This window comes from Phoxinus phoxinus, assembly GCF_949152265.1.
Source record: "Phoxinus phoxinus genome assembly, chromosome: 2".
NCBI lineage: Eukaryota > Metazoa > Chordata > Actinopteri > Cypriniformes > Leuciscidae > Phoxinus > Phoxinus phoxinus.
In genome coordinates, this window is record NC_136877.1 from 30,194,817 (window position 1) to 30,211,947 (window position 17,131).

General features: G+C 37.3%; 3 protein-coding genes across 10 annotated transcripts in view; 1 reads left to right on the forward strand and 2 right to left on the reverse strand.

Annotated features, from left to right (window-relative positions):
* Positions 1-1,106: 1,106 nt before the first annotated feature.
* Positions 1,107-5,271, reverse strand: ndufs3 (NADH:ubiquinone oxidoreductase core subunit S3). Its single transcript, XM_079594318.1, has 7 exons — positions 5,096-5,271; positions 4,663-4,719; positions 4,179-4,276; positions 3,920-4,069; positions 2,797-2,922; positions 1,978-2,097; positions 1,107-1,346 (listed from the first exon to the last, which is right to left on the reverse strand). The coding sequence occupies exons 1-7, from the start codon at positions 5,148-5,150 to the stop codon at positions 1,185-1,187; spliced, it is 768 nt and encodes a 255-aa protein (XP_079450444.1). The 5' UTR covers positions 5,151-5,271; the 3' UTR covers positions 1,107-1,184.
* Positions 5,272-6,130: 859 nt separating this feature from the next.
* Positions 6,131-9,909, reverse strand: ptpmt1 (protein tyrosine phosphatase mitochondrial 1). The gene is made up of 4 exons (XM_079594453.1): positions 9,461-9,909; positions 9,240-9,320; positions 8,952-9,143; positions 6,131-7,456 (listed from the first exon to the last, which is right to left on the reverse strand). The coding sequence occupies exons 1-4, from the start codon at positions 9,605-9,607 to the stop codon at positions 7,325-7,327; spliced, it is 552 nt and encodes a 183-aa protein (XP_079450579.1). The 5' UTR covers positions 9,608-9,909; the 3' UTR covers positions 6,131-7,324.
* Positions 9,910-10,430: 521 nt separating this feature from the next.
* The window catches only part of celf1 (cugbp, Elav-like family member 1), a 29,472-nt gene continuing 22,771 nt past the window's right edge, over positions 10,431-17,131 (forward strand). For 3 of the 8 annotated variants that reach the window (XM_079594328.1, XM_079594335.1, XM_079594334.1), the window contains exons 1-2: positions 10,500-10,775; positions 12,651-12,693. The gene's annotated coding sequence lies outside the window, so the exon portion shown is untranslated. Of the gene's footprint in view, positions 10,776-12,650; positions 12,694-17,131 lie in introns of all 8 variants that reach the window. The other 5 variants (XM_079594339.1, XM_079594340.1, XM_079594329.1 and 2 more) reach the window with 4 other exon arrangements.

Genomic DNA, 17,131 nt, shown 5'->3' on the forward strand with positions numbered 1-17,131 from the left:
CTAGCTTGACCTTTTGCTTTGATATGCATTTTCAGCTGTTAGACCTTGTATTGAGAGGTGTGTGTCTTTCCAAATCATACCTGTTCCATTGAATTTGCCACAGGTTAACTCCACTCAAATTGTATTAACATCTACAAGCGAAATTGGAATGTGCCTGAGGTAAAATTTCAAGTGTCCCAGAAAAGGGTATGAATACTTGTGCAATTATTTAAGTTTTTCCTTTTTTAATAAATGAAAAGTAATCACAAATCTTTTTTTCTTGCGTTGTCATTATGATGTATGGAGTGTAGATTAATGTGGGGGGAGTAGTTTAACATAAGGCAGCAACATAAAAAAAAAAAAAAATGAAGGGGTTTGAATACTTTCGCAAGCCACTGTATATGCACAACAGTAATCAGTATTACAAAGTAAATCAAACATGCCAGAGCTGACGACTGCAGCAGAACCCCACTCGTGAGGGAATGAGAGAACGCACTAGCAGCAGACAGCCGAGTAGCTGACGTGCCACAAATTGTAATGAGATTGGTAAATAAAAGCCACAGTTAATTATGGTGGAGAGATTTTTATACCTATAATTTTCCACTGTTCTATGACATTCCTGAATGGCAATTAAACAATTTTGTGGCTAAAAATTTTATTTTGCAGATAAAAATCTTTTTGGAAATAACCTGTCAGTATGACTTATTGTTATCTTTTGTAGAGGTAACTGGGGTATATAAAACTTTGAAGGCATTTGGCTATATGCACATTTAACTGCTGAATTATGAAAATAAGAGAATGGTTATCAGATTTTGCATTTAAGCATTATTCATATACACACTAATCTGATTAGAATACCTGAGAGAAATGTCTAGCAAAACATATCAGTGGTATACTATATTTCCTGCGTTATCTGTCACTTTTTTTCAAATTCAAGGAATGTTATCACATAACATGACTTTTAAGAAAACTCTTAAAATTGTAGAATATAAACACATAAGAAAATAGCTTATTTTTATGTGTGTAAGTCTGTTGTGTACACAGATACCACTATCAAAATGTAAAAAAAAAAAAAAAGTCACAAAAAAAGTTATTTATAAATATTAAATGACATGCAGAAACAGAAGTCGTTTCATTGTTTTATTTAGATGTAGCACAGGGTCTTATTTACATAAATATGTTCTGATCATTACAGCTCTCCAGGGTTACTTTGCTGGTTTGTCCCCAGACTCCAGCTTGGGTGCATCTTTGGGCTCGCTGTATGCGGGGAACGCTTCCCATGGACTGTTCAAGTCAAACTTACGGAACTCCTGAGCGAGCTCCACAGGTTCAGCCACAACCCGCTTCACCTCATCGTCATAACGCACCTGAGAAAATAGAAGAAAACAACTCAACATAAATGAAGCCACACCCCTTTACAGGAATATTTAAAACAAATTAAAATTACATAATTGCTCTACATACACCGTTAAAAAGTTTGAGGTTGCTCTTTTTTTAGTCTCTTATGCTCACCAAGGCTGCATTAATTTCACCAGAAATACATTCAAAACTGTAATATTGTGAAATATGATGATTTAAAATACATGTTTTCTATTTTAATGTACTTTAAAATGTAATTTACTCCTGCGATGCAAAGCTGAATTTTCAGCATCATTACTCCAGTCTTTAATGTCACATGATCCTTCAGAAATCATTCTAATATGCAGATTTGCTGCTCAAGAAACATTTCTTATTATTATCAATGTTACAAATCAATGTTTTGCTGCTTAATATTTTTGTGGAAATCGTGATAATTTTTTTTTTGGTGAATAGAAAGTTCAAAAGAACAGCATTTATTTGAAATAGATATATTTTGTACCATTATAAATGGTCTTACTGTCACTTTTGATAAATTTAATGCATCCTTGCTGAATAAAAGTATGATTTTCTTTGAAAAAATAAGAAAACTCTGTCTGACACCAAACTATTAAAAGGTTGTATAATGAATTGTGCATTTACCTCCACATATCCAGACAAAGGAAAGTCTTTCCTGAATGGATGACCTTCAAATCCATAATCTGTCAAGATACGTCTCAGATCTGGATGGTTTGCAAAGAAAACTCCATACATGTCCCAAATCTGTAATGAAACATTCATTTCAGAGTGAAGCCAAACTGTCTCTAAAATTTGAGAAAAACAAAACAGACTTAACATCTGCATGCAACTACAGTTATGATACATGATCTAATATATATGATACATGATCTAATATATATGATACATGATCTAATATATATGATACATGATCTAATATATCATTAGACAATGGACAACCCTCAGTCATAGTCTGCAGCAGGGATGGAAATTAGCACCAGCCAAATGATGGTGATTTTGTGTTGTGGCTGGTAAACTCGCTTCACCTACCAGCCACTGTGGCGGGTAAATAAAAGTAGCATGCGTTTTCACCACTTTTAGAGGAGGCACATCTTGAGATTTTACCCTATGGAATAAACGGCTTAAGTATTGTAGATCTTGTAGTATTCATTTTCACATGCAGTTACACATTGTCGGTTAAAAACAAGAAAGTTGGCTGGTAAAAACTTTTGAGTGGCTGGTAGATTTTGGAATCCACCAACCACAGTGGCAGGTGAACAAAAAAGTTCATTTCCATCCCTGGTCTGCAGTGTCATAACATGTTGGAAGCAGCTCAGGGGCTCCACTGCAGATTGTTGTGTCTGAGCATATGCTACACAAAACACACATCTATTTTAAAGTGTGAAATATACAAATGTCAAAACCTGTTCACGAAACCTCAGCTGATTACAGTGAGACACATACCTCTCTCTCATACCAGTTAGCTCCCTGGTGCACAGACACAGAGGAGTCAAGAGGACTCAGCTCATCAGTGTAGGTCTTCACTCGGATTCGAGAGTTATAGCGCAGGGACAGCAGATTATACACAATCTGAAAAGGAAAAAATTGTATCATCAATCATTAGCAGAACAGTTTCAGAAAATGGATTTGTATTTCAAATTCCAATAACTTTCAGCATCCAGGCTACCATCCAGACTACCAAATTATGCATATTATGTGCAGTACTTATGTATTTAAAAAAATAAAAGTCTATTAAAATAATCTAACTTGCTAAAAACACAAAATCAAGATAATATTTTATGGACATTTCATAGTTGAGACTGATACCCCTTTTCCACCAAGGCAGAGCTGGTGCTGGTTCGGAGCCAGAGCCTAGTTTCAAATCGGTTCTTTGTTTTTCCACCGCCAAAGCACCAGCTCCGAACCAGTAAAAGTGGTTCTCAAGTAGCACCAAATCATTGCTGGGCTAGAACGGAGCCAAGTAAGAACCGCTTGCGTCAGGGGCTGGGGGCGGGGTTACCGTGACCAACAAGACGAATAGAAACTTGTGACCGCCATTTTTAAATAGCAGCTAGTCAAGCTAATAGCAGCTCGATTATAATATCCGTCTATGTAAGTTACGGCGAGCTGCACGAACGCGTTGGATTCCGATGTATTTTTGCAATCCCATGAGGATCCATAGTATTGCAACGTCCGTTATTGTTGATGTAAGGCTTGTTCGAGATGCATCGGAGCGGCGCGGACCGATCAGAGCTCCGGGAGTATTTGGAGAGCATACGACTCCTTGTGCTTTTGATCGCTTTCGCAGTGCTTTAATGTCACGCGGCGATCGGTCTGCGAGAAGCCGAACCATCTCGAACAAGCCTGGTGTGTTTTTGTTTGGCGCTGCCGCGCTAGCGTTGCTGGGCAACATGAGATGTATACACAGTGACGTAAGATCTGGCTCTGTTTTGGCTCTCTAGCCTGTGGAAAGGCAAACCGGTTCTTAGAAGAACCGTCAGTAGAACCAACTCCGAACCGGCTCTAGCTCTAGCTCTGAACCAGCACCTGGTTCTTGCTGGTGGAAAAGGGGTATGAGCATGCTCACCTCAAAGCGATAGTGCCTTGTAGGGACATCCACAGCTGTCAGGTCAGTCATGTTGTTGAACTGAGCGTTTGTGTGATCTTTCAAGAAGGTGAGAACAGGTATAATCCCTTCTGGGTGGATCATTACCTCCAGCTCATTAAAGCAGGTCACCTAGGATTCAAACAAAATGCTGTAAACAGAGCAATTTTGGAGGAATTGCAGAGTGCAAAAAAAATCACTAATCTGTCATCTGACAAAGATATACATGAGAATAACTTACCTGAACTTGTTGCACATATTTGGGGAGAATCTCTGCAATGTATTCGCCAAACTCTGAAAGCTGAGTGTGGGTGACTGGATCCTTGGGCCTTACAGTAGCTAATGCAAAACAAAACAATAAGACATTTGGTCTTACTTTTTAAATGTCTTTAAGTACTATGTTCTACGATTTAAATAATTCATTTGATACAATGCACTTATTGTGTACATACTTTTTTTTTTTTTTTTACATTTTACTTATATTTAATAAAAAAATAGCAGCCTAAAATAATTGCTGTATAATTACACTGTTGTCCCTTCCTTTACACCTGTCCCTGACCTTATCTCACCTCAAGTGTTTTGCAATACAAAATGAACACCATAGCAGCATGTGCCCAACACATTTTAAATGTAAGTAACGTAAGTAGTTAAATACACCTGATATACAGCAAGACGCAAAGTTAACGACAGACATCCAAAAACAAAAACAAAAAAAAACTACTCACGTCTGGTTTCAGTTGTCGTTGTTCTTGTCTGGACAATCGCAGCGCTCTGTCTAGCAACTATGAGAGACATCAATGCATTACAATATAGTGTCATTGCTGCACGTTCAGGTCAAGACATCAAAATAAAACAAATTGGTAACTATGTCTGATGAAATTAAAGACATCCCTTAAGTTTCCAAATAACTCAATAATCGTCTCACTGGAAGCGTGATGTCTTAATATCAAGAATAAAAGAAGCTGTATAGGCATAATTCACATTATAACTGTAAATCAGTCGACGCTGTCATTAGCGTTCTGTGTTTGTAAAGGTCAACAACGAAGAAAAGCCTAAACCACAGGAGAGCTTGTTTGGGTCCTGCACACTGACAAGAATGGTTAAATGAGTAAATAATTAATATTAAACACGTATGTGCTGTTCTTGTTTATTTCTTACCGTTCAGACTTTTCCCAAAACCGCTGCGGACAAATCTAACCAAGGAGGCCGCCATCTTCACTCCCTCACCGTCCTTCCTCGCGGGATTTACTGATGCGAGTTACGAGTGCGTTTGCAGTTCGCTGCTGCCACCTTCAGGCGCTACAATCGAGACCCAAAAATGAACGTTTTTTTTTTCCAAACCTGTGTGAGTTTCTTTCTTCTATTAAACACAAAAGAAGATATTTAGAAAAATGTTGGTAACCAGACAATTGACGGCACCTATACTGACTTCCATAGTATTTTTTCCCAATGGAAGTCAATGGGTGCAGTCAACTGTCTGGTTTCTTCAAATATCTTGTTTTGTGTTCAACAATTTTATTGAACCTTTAGACAAAATATGTAGGCCTATATGTGTTTTATGTTTTGTATTATATTTAATAAATCAGTTGTGTATGGCCCATATAGCCTAATATATATCGAGAATATGGAGCTCACACTCAAGGAGGAGAGAAACATCTTCTTTTCAAAGGTCAAAGCTTAACACAAATATGCAATTTGTTGCGGATGTTGTTATTTGGCCAAAATGTAAGCAGCCTAAACCATTGAGATTTCAATAACAGTATAACAGACTGATAAATAACCTAAACGTCAGTTGCCCCCTAATAATATTTCTAATGATCAAAGCGCTGTAGTTTTAATTGTGGGGGCAATGCAATAAACTTTCCTCAAAAGCCTGTTGTATCATATTGGATGATACATATATTTTAACTTAAAAAAATAAAATAAAAATATGTATGGATAATCAAGTCAACCTAAGTTGCTTCAGTCCAGTGAATGACTATCTTATAATATCACTAACAATAGAACAGTTATTCTTACATTTTTATTATTGTATATTTTACAGCAAAACGTCATCTGCACCAAGAAGACCTGAAGGAGGACATTTATAGATTCATACAAAAAGGCCTTTTACTTAAGTGTATGAACTATCAATCTATCAATAGGGCAAAAGGTATGGTAAATTAGAGAATAAATTGTGGAGAAGACCATGGAGCTGATTATTGATTTAATAAAGAAACTGTATTACCAGTTACAATTAAAGGTCAGAATAGAGTTCAGTCTTATAAATATCTTGGACAGTAGATTAAACTGAAACTCGTTTTGAGGAAGTTAAGATCCTTTGGTATTAAGAATTTTTCAGGGCATCCTGGCCAGTGTTTTGTTTTACGCTGTGCTCTGTTGGGGAGGTAGTATGTGGAGTCTGGATGACAAAAATAGGATTTATAAAATTAGGAAGGCTGGTTTTTATTGGACTTACTCGATTCACTTGAGGTCGCGGTTGAAAAGAGAACAAGGTCAAAATTAAAAAACCACTGACCGATTTAAAAGGTCTTTTATCACAGCTGCAGTTGTTGTATTTTGAATAGTATTTTTAATTATGTCTTAGTTTTTGTTTAATTTGATGTAATTGTTTGTACTGTTTGAGATGTGTATGTGGAATGATGGCAAGAGTTTCCCCTCAGGGGGATTAATAAAGCTTTCTGACCTAACCAAGATATTGTGCAACAAGTTTTTGAACAATGTTTTAATCATGTGAATAGTTTAGAAGCATTTAAACTTATCAAATATGATACAAACGCTGTTCACATATTTCACTAAATAGACCACAGCATACCATTATTTCATCATATTAATTAAAATGTATTTGAAATGGTTTTAAATAAGTCAGTACATAACCAGTTGTACACCTCTCTCTATTTCATTATAGTGTATAACAATAATTTAAAAAATAGGCTCCGTTAAGCTGCCAAAAAAGGAATTCAAGATTATGTTTACTGTCGACAATTAAAAAATATCATGATCTTATACATAATCACAAAGAACCAGGTTTTTGAACAGCTTCCAACACAAAGAGGCTAGGTGGGATAAAAAAATAAAAATAAATCTGTTCTAATATTATAAAAAAATCACTATCTCAAACAAAAATAATTACAATTTGGAAATGTACTGTCTTAACACCTGAGATTATAATTTTTTTTTAAAAAAAATAAAGAATCACAATATAACCGATGATCCAGATTGACATTATAGCTTATAAAAGTCTATTTTTATGTATAGTACACAAATTCTTATACATATATACTGTATATATAAAAATATGCACTCCAGCAAGGAGAAACAACTCATTAACAATGTACTGCATATGAGATTCGGCATAAATGTTTGCATTTGTACACTGTGTATCTTCTAGCTGGACTCTGAAGCACAGACTTGCTTATAGTACTCCTGCAGCACCTCCAGCTGGGCTGAGCGGATCAGCACATGAGGCCGGACTGAGGCCAGCATCTTACAGGCCTCCTCTGGACTCCAACAGTGTAGCTGTGAAAGGAGAATAAAGGTTAAACACAGGGCCATAACTACCATAGACATTGAGGGAGACAATATCTATTGATGCAAACAACTAAACTGTGATTAATGTAGGCTAATTCATAACAGTGATGAGAAAAAGAACATTAATAGAGCTGTTTTTGACATATTAGACACGTTTAAGAGTGAATGTTGGCATATTTTAAAATAAAAATATAATATATTCCTATATTACGAAGTATAAATTCTAATTATTTTACATGGTTATAACCTTGGTTTAACATCAAATGCAGATTCCAAAGACTGTCACACTCTTGAGTCTCCTAACATTCGTTTGACAGAACTGTTTTTCTTTCCCTTTATATAACTACATTATACAATGCATATGATTGTATATACCGGTAAGCATCTTCAGAAATAACTGGTTGATACTGGTTCAAGAAGGAACAAATTCATATAAATAATATACTGCGTGTGTATAATCAGTGAAATTTTGTATGGTTTATTCTTTAAAAAAGGAGAAGTGAAGCTTAAAGGGCCCCTATTATGGATTTTTGAAAATGACCTTTCATGTAATGTGTAACATAGCTCTAAGTGAATGAAAACATTCTGCAAAGTTTTAAATCTGAAAGTGCACCGTATATAAAGTTATTGTCTTTCAAAAGTAAGAGTAGACTCTGAGTCAATGAAATGAATCGTTTTTCGTGTCAGTACTGAGCAGGGTAAAAAGGCCTTTGTTTATTCTGCTCCCTCTACATGGAATTTGCTGCAGAACAACTTGATTCCTTTGAGTGTTTTTAAGTTGAGAATGAGATGTTTTGAGTTGAAATCCGTCACATGTCAATGTTTTTATTGAGATGTCATTGTAAGTGCATAATTGGCTTTCATACTGTTTCTATTAATTTATTTGTTTCTTGTGTGTCTTTGTATGTATGAAATGATGTGATGTAATTTTGCTGCCTATCTTGGCCAGGTCTCCCTTGCAAAAGAGATTTTTAATCTCAATGGGCTTTTCCTGGTTAAATAAAGAATAAAAAAATTAATCTGACGAGCCGTTTAAGAATCATTGAATATGTGGTGATGTGTAAATGTATATTATGGAAAAATTTTACTCTTTTTTTTGTACCTTTGATGCATGTAAACCTGTTGTAGGAGACTCCAAAACAACATTAGGAAACTTTAAAATAGCATAATAGGGGCACTTTAAGATAAAAGTCCCTTTGTATTCTGCATGCATGTGTGAGTTTCATGTAGAGAAGTGAACAGCATCACTTGAATTAACCTATATATTAATGTTTTCTCTCCAAAAATATCCACCAACAATATTATGCCGAAAAAATTTCAGGTGCGTCTTGTACAATGCTCAAACAATGTGCTAAAGAAATGTGCAACCACACAATGACAAATATTGTATACAGTGGTGACCTATGATACAGAGCTTTTTGTATTGATGCTGTTGGTTTTACTTTTGTTCATGGTGTACTAGGGCAGGCAGACTGATACCCACCCTGATGAGGTATGCAGCTGCAATAGTTGCACTGCGTGAACGGCCGGCCTTGCAGTGAATATAGACACTACTGCCTTGCTGTCGATGCCTCAAGGTGAAGTCCACACCCTTGTGGATGTGCTCTAGGCTGGGGACACCTGTCAGGTCCACCGTGTCCAGTCTGATCTGCTCAACGCCAACAGCTCGCCACTCCTGTTATTAATATAAGCATCCTTAGATTTACATTGCCATCTGTTATTATAGTAGTTAGGATTCGGAATGAGTGAAAGAGTTAGGAGAGACACTTACCTCAGCTGAATTGCAGAAATATTTTGTTTCATATTCTTCATTCATGGTAATGACTCCTCTGATTTTCTCTTTTTGGACCAACTAAAGCCAAATGAGACAAGAGGGTTTAGAAGAGGGTATAGTTGAACCCTTAAACAGGACTACGATATGAGGCAAATTATAAATGTGCTAGGATCATTACAATTATGTAATCCATAAATACAGTAAAAGTCAAATCTAACCTCTTCTGTCATTGACCTGAATGGGAGAGCACCAAGAATGACAGTCGGGTCCACGCGATTAAACCATTGTCTGGAGGTAACCTTTTCCATGACAACATTGTAAGCGAGTGTGGGATAAAATAAAATCCTTGCTAAAACACTGGACATCGTTCCACATGTAAACGAAGGAAACGAGTCACCGCAAGTTTCATTCTTTCTCAACTAGCACTGCATATGACCATATGACGCTCTTTAAGTTTTTTTTCTTCTTCGACGCCTGTCACAAATCCTCGACATTGCCCTCTTCTGTTTTGGAAGTTAATTGGCTAAATACAGTGTCTCGTTTCCAATAATATCCAGCGACTAAATTATAAGGAATTCACCGGACCAGTAATACTATTTTAAAAGATAAAAAATAAATTACCTATCTTAAGCTGATCAGACGCGAATTTTTGTGTGTGAAGGAGACTTAAAATAAAAGTCATGACCTACCTTTGCAAGAGTCCCGTGTAATTTTGTAGTTTATCATGCTCTTGGTTAATGTGTTTGTGAATGAACATTAATTAATATATTACATTCATAAAAAAAATAAAAAAATAAAATAAAAAAAATGCTACAACAGAATTTCCGGTTAATAGTCCAATAGCATGCAAACCGCGTGGATAAAAACGGATATGGACATTTGCCTGCAGACGTTATTGGTTAATGTCCTTTTAACAGTGTGGATAATGTATTTGTGCTTTCTTAGGATTAAAATAATTTGGCATTGTGAATGCATTATATAACGCATTCTATAATAAAACACATAATACCAACACAACTGCACAGACATTAAAAGGACAATTCACAACTCCAGTCTGTCAGTTGAACACATTTGATGTTTATCTCCATATCACACGCGCAGGCCTTTTGGGTATTTATTGACTTCAGCGACCACGTGAGAGAAACGTGTATCTGTCTCTTTAAGAAGGGGGGCGTATTTCAATCAATTCCTTCTAACTTCTGTTTTAAGTATTTATATGGCAATTCGTCATAAAAGACCAACAGAATTTGTTGTTATAGTCACGTCTATCAACGTTTCGCCTCCAAAAGTACATATTTGCCCAGTACATTTCGACAGAGGCTCCACCCCAATCCCCTTTTAATAAATGTGATGGTGCATGCAGGAAAGACAGCCATTTTGCACCGTCCCTGTTTCACCCAGAAAGTAGGTTGTCGTGGGAAGACGTAATCTGAGAAAACTAACTAATTCACAAATCCCACTAAACAATCATTCCCCTGTGTCAGCACACCATACCTACTCAGTTCCCTCCGTTTGAAAAAGGGGGCATCGAGGGTAAGTGTTGATTGTTCACGGTTGTAGCTGCGCGAGCTAACTGGTGGTTGTTTACGGTCGCTAGCACGCGTTAACATGCGTCATTATGTAAGAGCAGTTCGACCACCGCGCGCCCATAGGGCTCATTTCGGTTATAGATGCTGTTTTGGTCAGTAGTACATGCACGGTTGGGTCAATAGTTATCTAAACCCGTGTAACTTCGGCGGGCTGTCCGAGCTGTTCTGCTAAGTTTAGCATCACTGAGAAGCGTAACAATGATGCAACGCAATTAAAACGATGCAGGCGATGAGCAGAACTCTCGGACAGGTCGTTCCCTATGTTGCACATATGGTCTTAAAATCGCATGTATTTTCACAGCGATCGGTCTAGAAATTAAGTAACTAACGTTAGAGGTTCTGTTGGAAAACGCATGGTCACTCCCCGGCTAAATTCAAATGAACGTAGCAAATGTGTTCGTATAGTAGCAGTGTTAAGTTTTAGCACAGAGCCTGTCATGTTCTCCATTTGCAAAAAGCTGCTAGTAACATGCAGCTTTGTGGCTTAATCGTGGGAACTATCGATCATAGCAAGTTCAGCTAGCGACTCTCCGTCCTAGTACGTTAACTAACTTGCTGCGAATTAAATCTCTCTACCTGATATTCCTTTTACTTGGTTGTGTTAAAGCTAACGTGCTAATAAAATATAAATACATCATGCAAAAGTACTTCTGAGATCATCACATTCAGTGTCAGTTTGTATCTAATTTAATTTGAATCTCGCTCATGTTGCTGCTTATTTCCACAAAGTATGTCAACAAAATGTGTAAAGTGAAATGCAGTGAGAAGTAATAGTTTCTGGCCTGCTGGTTTTTGAGCACAGAGGCCTGCTGGACAGAAAGCTGCTGATGTTCAGGACTGTCACGTGAACTATCACTATCATTTGATAAGAGCTTCACAATCACAATGGACTATTGTCCTTTTACTTCCAAGCCAAACCGTTATATAGGAATAATGCATTTTTAAAGCTTTTTGTACATGAGTTAAAGAATCTGCATTATAGTCCTATATCAGGACCAGTCGGTGTTTAATGCAATGGTAATCTAATGTGGACTGGACTGTGTTCTGTTGGGAATGCTTTATTATGTTACCAGTGTTGTGACCTTCAGTTGTAGTTTGGTATAGAAATGAGTTGCGTCTAGAATGGGAGCCTTGTAGGTAAAAGATTTTCAGGGAAAAGACAACATATGCTGATAACATGCTATTGAATGAGAATCATTCTGCTTGATGTGATTGCTTGTAATGGGATCTTTGGTGTTTTTGACTAATTTTGCTGTTTGATTATGAACTTGATTTCTTTAACCTGGCTGAGATTGTTAACTGGATATAATTTAGCCATAATGTTGTAATGAATATGAATCTTCCTCCAACTAATACATGTAATAGTTAGTACCGGTATATTATATACTAATATACATTACACCCCCTGGCAACACGTAACCAGTCAGACAAAATACACCGCTAGAATTGTGAGAATAAAGTAAAAATGTTGCACTGAAAATGTATGTTATCTTAATGTAGAGGGTCAATAGGCTTTGCTTGTATTCTGCTGTTGCATTTCATTAGGCTTCATTCTATGAGGCCAGTTTTTTAACCGACCTGTTCAGTCCTTTACTGACATTGGCAAATTGTGCAGCATGGACTCTCTTGTAAGATCTGTCTGTCTCCCAGAATTATTAAGGGGAAAACCCAACTCTAATAGACGCAGTATAAACAATAGACAAAGACCGCAAATAAGCACGGTAATGGAGGTAAAGGACTGCAAGTCCGCAAATACTGGGAATCATCACAGATGTTCACAGATAAAATGGCAGTCTAACATACAATGTTCTTTTTACAGGTTGACGGGAGCAAAGTTTCAGAAAAGCAAGGCCACAGAGAGGGTAAGTGGTTCTCACTTTTGTGTTATGATGTATTACAATGGACTATTTGTTAAGTGAGACATCACAATGTCATGCGTGAATGTGGGAAAGGTAAGTATTCATATTCCAATTGACTGGCGCTCAGAAGAACATGATTTGACTAGATTCATCAGACAGCGCACACAAATGTTCAGCCAACAGATTAGTTTGAGAGGTCGCAAATGAGTTGATTTTCAGTTTATTTTCTATGAGGTTCCATTTGTGCCAGAAATGAGTAGCCTGCTTTGTGCATTATACTATACGTATATTTTATGTGTCCATGTCTTCAATAATTGTCAAAATATACTGATTTTAATATAGCCTACATGTTCTCTGTTTATGTAGTCTTGTTGTTCTGACGTCTTTCTCTGTCGTCCTTACTGTAGTTTTGTTCTGTCCATACAAAAACAGCACTTGTGTGATATTGCTTAACTAGATCATATGAGACTCATACATGGAAATTTTTGCCCCAATATCTTGAATTTTAGGTGCATTCTATAGACTCTATTATGCAGTGAGTTTTTGCCCTGCTTCATGTTTGTCACCAATCAACTGTATGAAATGTAAGATGACCGTAAGTCTGTGGTGGGTGCGTTAAATGCATGAAATCATTTTAACACGTTATTTTTTCCACACACATGAATGAATGCAATTATTTTGCATACTTTGCTTGCAGATAAGACTTTGTTTTTTGTTTATATATTTGTACACACTGGCCCAAACACATTTTTTTTAAACCTTCCATAGACAACAGTAAAGACGACAGAACAAGAGTACAGTAAAGACGACAGAAGACAACGACAGAACAATGACATAAACAGAGCACATTCATATCAACATATACTAATTTATCTGAACAAGTAGGCAGTGACTGTAGACAAGGACAAATGTGTAGTATCAAGCACAAAGTAGGCTAGTCGACTTATTTTTGGCTCAAATGGAACCTCATTATTTTCAAGCCTGATTGCATGCCTGTTGAGAACTTCACTGTGTAAAACAAAACCATTATACTGATCTTTAAACTTCAGTTTCTATTCAAGTCTCTTTGATAGAAGTGAGTAGTTGTGGCCTATGTTCCTCAGACTATTTGGACATTCAGTGCTTTTAGTTCCTTCCTTGAGTATTGAACGTTTAATGAGTGTCATTTGAGTAAACTCTCAATGCAGTCCTCTCTGTTTTTGGATGTTTTTCTGCTAGCATTTGGATAATTATTGTCGGTTTATATCAGCCTAAATTATGTATTAGTCACACATGTGGAGGTCCATTGTCATTTAGGATTTTGCACCTCCATTTCTATCAGTTTATGTCATGCTATTAGTGAGCTGCATGAAGCAAAATTGCATGAAATGAACTCCCTGTTCCTTGGTGTTTAGTGCTCTGAATTGAAGACAAACCGTTTCCTTGGTTACTTGTTAGTGCAGCGTACGCACACACACGCGCTTGTGAGTTGATGCTGCTATGGTGGGCTGTTCTTTGCAGTTGGATTTTTGTCCTGCATGGCAACGCCTACATTATCTTCAACTGAGAGCTGACAATTCTGTCAGACTCTGCTCATATTTGAGTGTGTATTTACATAAATACTGAGGGTTTTCAGAAGAGCGTTCGGCTGGAGAGTCTAGAGTGCAATTGTAGGCGTGAGTTTGAGCGCTTAGCGCAAAGTCAGGGGGGTTTATGTCTCCATTACAGGGGGAAGGGAAGTGTGTCAGAGTGCAGGCTCTTTAAAGGAGCCATCAATCATCTACTGTGTTACCTTTAAGACACTCATGAGGAGACTAAAATACTTGTACTGAGCCACTGAAAGTCTTCAGTTTCATTTTGTACTTCACATACTAATGCTTTCAGGCCAAAAGCTCTTTAGCTTTGACTTCTGTCAGATTTCGCTGTGGTAAATTTGTGTCTGACAGTTGCTGCACCATGGCAGCTGTTAAATCATGACAACCCTCTCCAGGACGGAGTTACCACATGGAGGTCAGCAGCACCTGTCGGGAACAATCCTGTTTATGCTCCTGCTAATGTGGCTAATGAATGCCATTAAAGACCTAAATAATTATTCCTATACATTTAAACTAGGGCTGTCAAATAAAAATTTGAATATTGAATATTTGTCCAATTTAAAATAAAAATTCACGTAGAATGCAAAAACAGTGCATTCAAATTTTAGGTGTGCGTCGTGGCACATGAGATGCGCTGATGGCGTTGTTGCGTTTTAATGTTTTTGTTAGCCTATCCAGTTGAACCCTCTAAATCAGGGATGGGCAACTTTTGTCCTGGAGGGTCACTGTACTGCAGAGTTCAGCTTCTACCCTGCTAAAAACCACCTGCCAGTAGCTTTCTGGTAATCCTGAAGACATTGATTAGCTTGTTCAGATATGTTTGATTAGGGTTGGAGCTAAACTGTGCAAGACAGTGGCCCTCCAGCACCCAAGTCGCGCTAGATACAAAACATTGCAGAAATGGAGAAGATCGTGGTTCTGTCAAAACAGCTTACCCCATTCACAAACACAACTAATTTTCTGTGCTGCTTTTCCATTATGTAAACATGCGCTAGACGGACATCTTTGATAGTTGCACTCGCGTCTCGCACAAGATCATGTTTAGAAAGCCATGTAAAAACATGTCTCAAGACGTTGTTTTTTTTTCTTTCTCATTCCACTGCTTGTCATGTTTTTAAACACAAAAGCCACTCTGTGTGATTGGCATTTCGGCTCTTTGTATTAAACTATTCATAAATACCGAATGCTCTTATGCTCATAATTGTTTATGCAATTAAAAAATATATATTTAAAGCATTTGCGCAGGAAAGTACCTATGGAACGGTTTAATGATCTATAGAATAACAGCGAGCTTTGGTGATAACGAAGCAATTATTTAATTACTACAATAGTAATTTCTTGCTATTGGTCAAAAACTTATATTTACACACAAACTGACCACCAACTAGAACTTTTAGAAGCCATCTTTATTTTTGGATTGTGGGATAGAATATCGTTATGCAAAAATGTATCAGATGAAGGTATTTTAGGAGTAGTTATCATTAGTAATGCTATCATTAGATTCGGACGTGCCTTGGCCTCCGAAGGCAGCGTTTTTATTCTTTCAGACAGCCACGCTAGCCTGGGAAAACCCTGACGAACTTTTGGCAAATTTGACTGGCCAAGAGCCCATTCAAGCCCGTTTCCAATTTTTCCAAATCGAGGCACCAATCACTAACATTGAGAAGGGCTTTACACAATGACGATCACTCTGATTGGTCTTAGGTCTATCCAGTTGTGCCCAGAGGCATTTGAGCGACATCCGTCGGTGAACACCCTTTGGAAATGGGCTGTGAATGAACCTTCCCCAGACCCACTCTCGGTTACAACTGAGAAGGGTCTGGTGTCAACCAGGCTACAGCTACGCTATTTCATTGCTTAAATTCAATGTGGTGCATTAAGGATTTGCTCATCGCGCTCTCTTGTGGCCTCAGGAGACAAGCCAAAAGCAATTTTCCCTCTAACTGAAATTTAATTCAAATATCATTTGAATATTAGTAATATTTAAGAATAAAATTTTAATTTAGTTTTTCATTTTGACAGCCCTGATTTAAAAATTTACAAAATATGACAATATTGTTACATATATTTCATAAAAAAATGTCTTCTTTATTGCATGTAGTGAAGGAAGGGACTATATCTTATATTATGCGTGCCGTCACCATGTGCACATGCTTGGTCTGTATCATTGTTAATTTTGATACACATTTGAGTATCCTAAGACTCAGCCTGATTCTGTTGCACATTAATGTAAGCAGGAGTTTATTGTCATCGTCAGAGGTTGATTTGGCTGTGAGTTTTCTCCAGTTTGGTAGTGAAACGGGTGGTTCTGCTGAAGGCAGAATAAATCTCACTGTAACTGTCCAAAAAGAAAAAAGGGGAAAATGACAATTTTTCCAAAGGCACCAAGCCGCTGGTGGGCCGTTTTTGAACGTCTGTCGGGTTAGATTTTGTTCTGCAGAGTCCTCTTGAGGTCGCCTTGGAGGTTTGTCGAGGGCAAGGCCCCCTATTTGAGAACCACAGTGCTAGAGCAATATGTATGTATATGAGCAAAATTTGATTGGCTGAAATATCAAGAACCGGCTTGTTGGCAAAACATTTTTTCTACAACAATTTATTTATCACCTGAGAACACAAGAATGGAGTTAGCTCCATGGTTAGCGCAGGCTTGGGAGCTTATGCTATATGCTACTCACAGTACCAAGTCTGAGACTGCACAGGGGCTCGCGCTAAAGTGACACTGACAGTTGATGATTAAAATCAGAATGCCAATTAAAAGGTCCTGTTTTTGCCCTTCGAAATATTATAATAGTTAAAAGACATAGCTACAAGTGAGACTGTGTATCGTGATTCTGTACAGCTATTCTGCTAGTTGAAAATGTATTATG

What these genes read in the sequence shown, in the direction of transcription:
- ndufs3 (XM_079594318.1), bottom strand. Translation starts at nt 5,150, where the DNA reads ATGGCGGCCTCCTTGGTTAGATTTGTCCGCAGCGGTTTTGGGAAAAGT. An exon ending in AACGACAACTGAAACCAGAC is followed by an intron (nt 4,277 to 4,662) that starts GTGAGTAGTTTT and finishes GTTTTGCATTAG; the next exon opens with CTACTGTAAGGCCCAAGGAT. An exon ending in CTAACTGGTATGAGAGAGAG is followed by an intron (nt 2,098 to 2,796) that starts GTATGTGTCTCA and finishes GTTTCATTACAG; the next exon opens with ATTTGGGACATGTATGGAGT.
- ptpmt1 (XM_079594453.1), bottom strand. Translation starts at nt 9,607, where the DNA reads ATGTCCAGTGTTTTAGCAAGGATTTTATTTTATCCCACACTCGCTTAC. An exon ending in TCAGGTCAATGACAGAAGAG is followed by an intron (nt 9,321 to 9,460) that starts GTTAGATTTGAC and finishes ATTTGGCTTTAG; the next exon opens with TTGGTCCAAAAAGAGAAAAT. An exon ending in ATTTCTGCAATTCAGCTGAG is followed by an intron (nt 9,144 to 9,239) that starts GTAAGTGTCTCT and finishes TATTAATAACAG; the next exon opens with GAGTGGCGAGCTGTTGGCGT.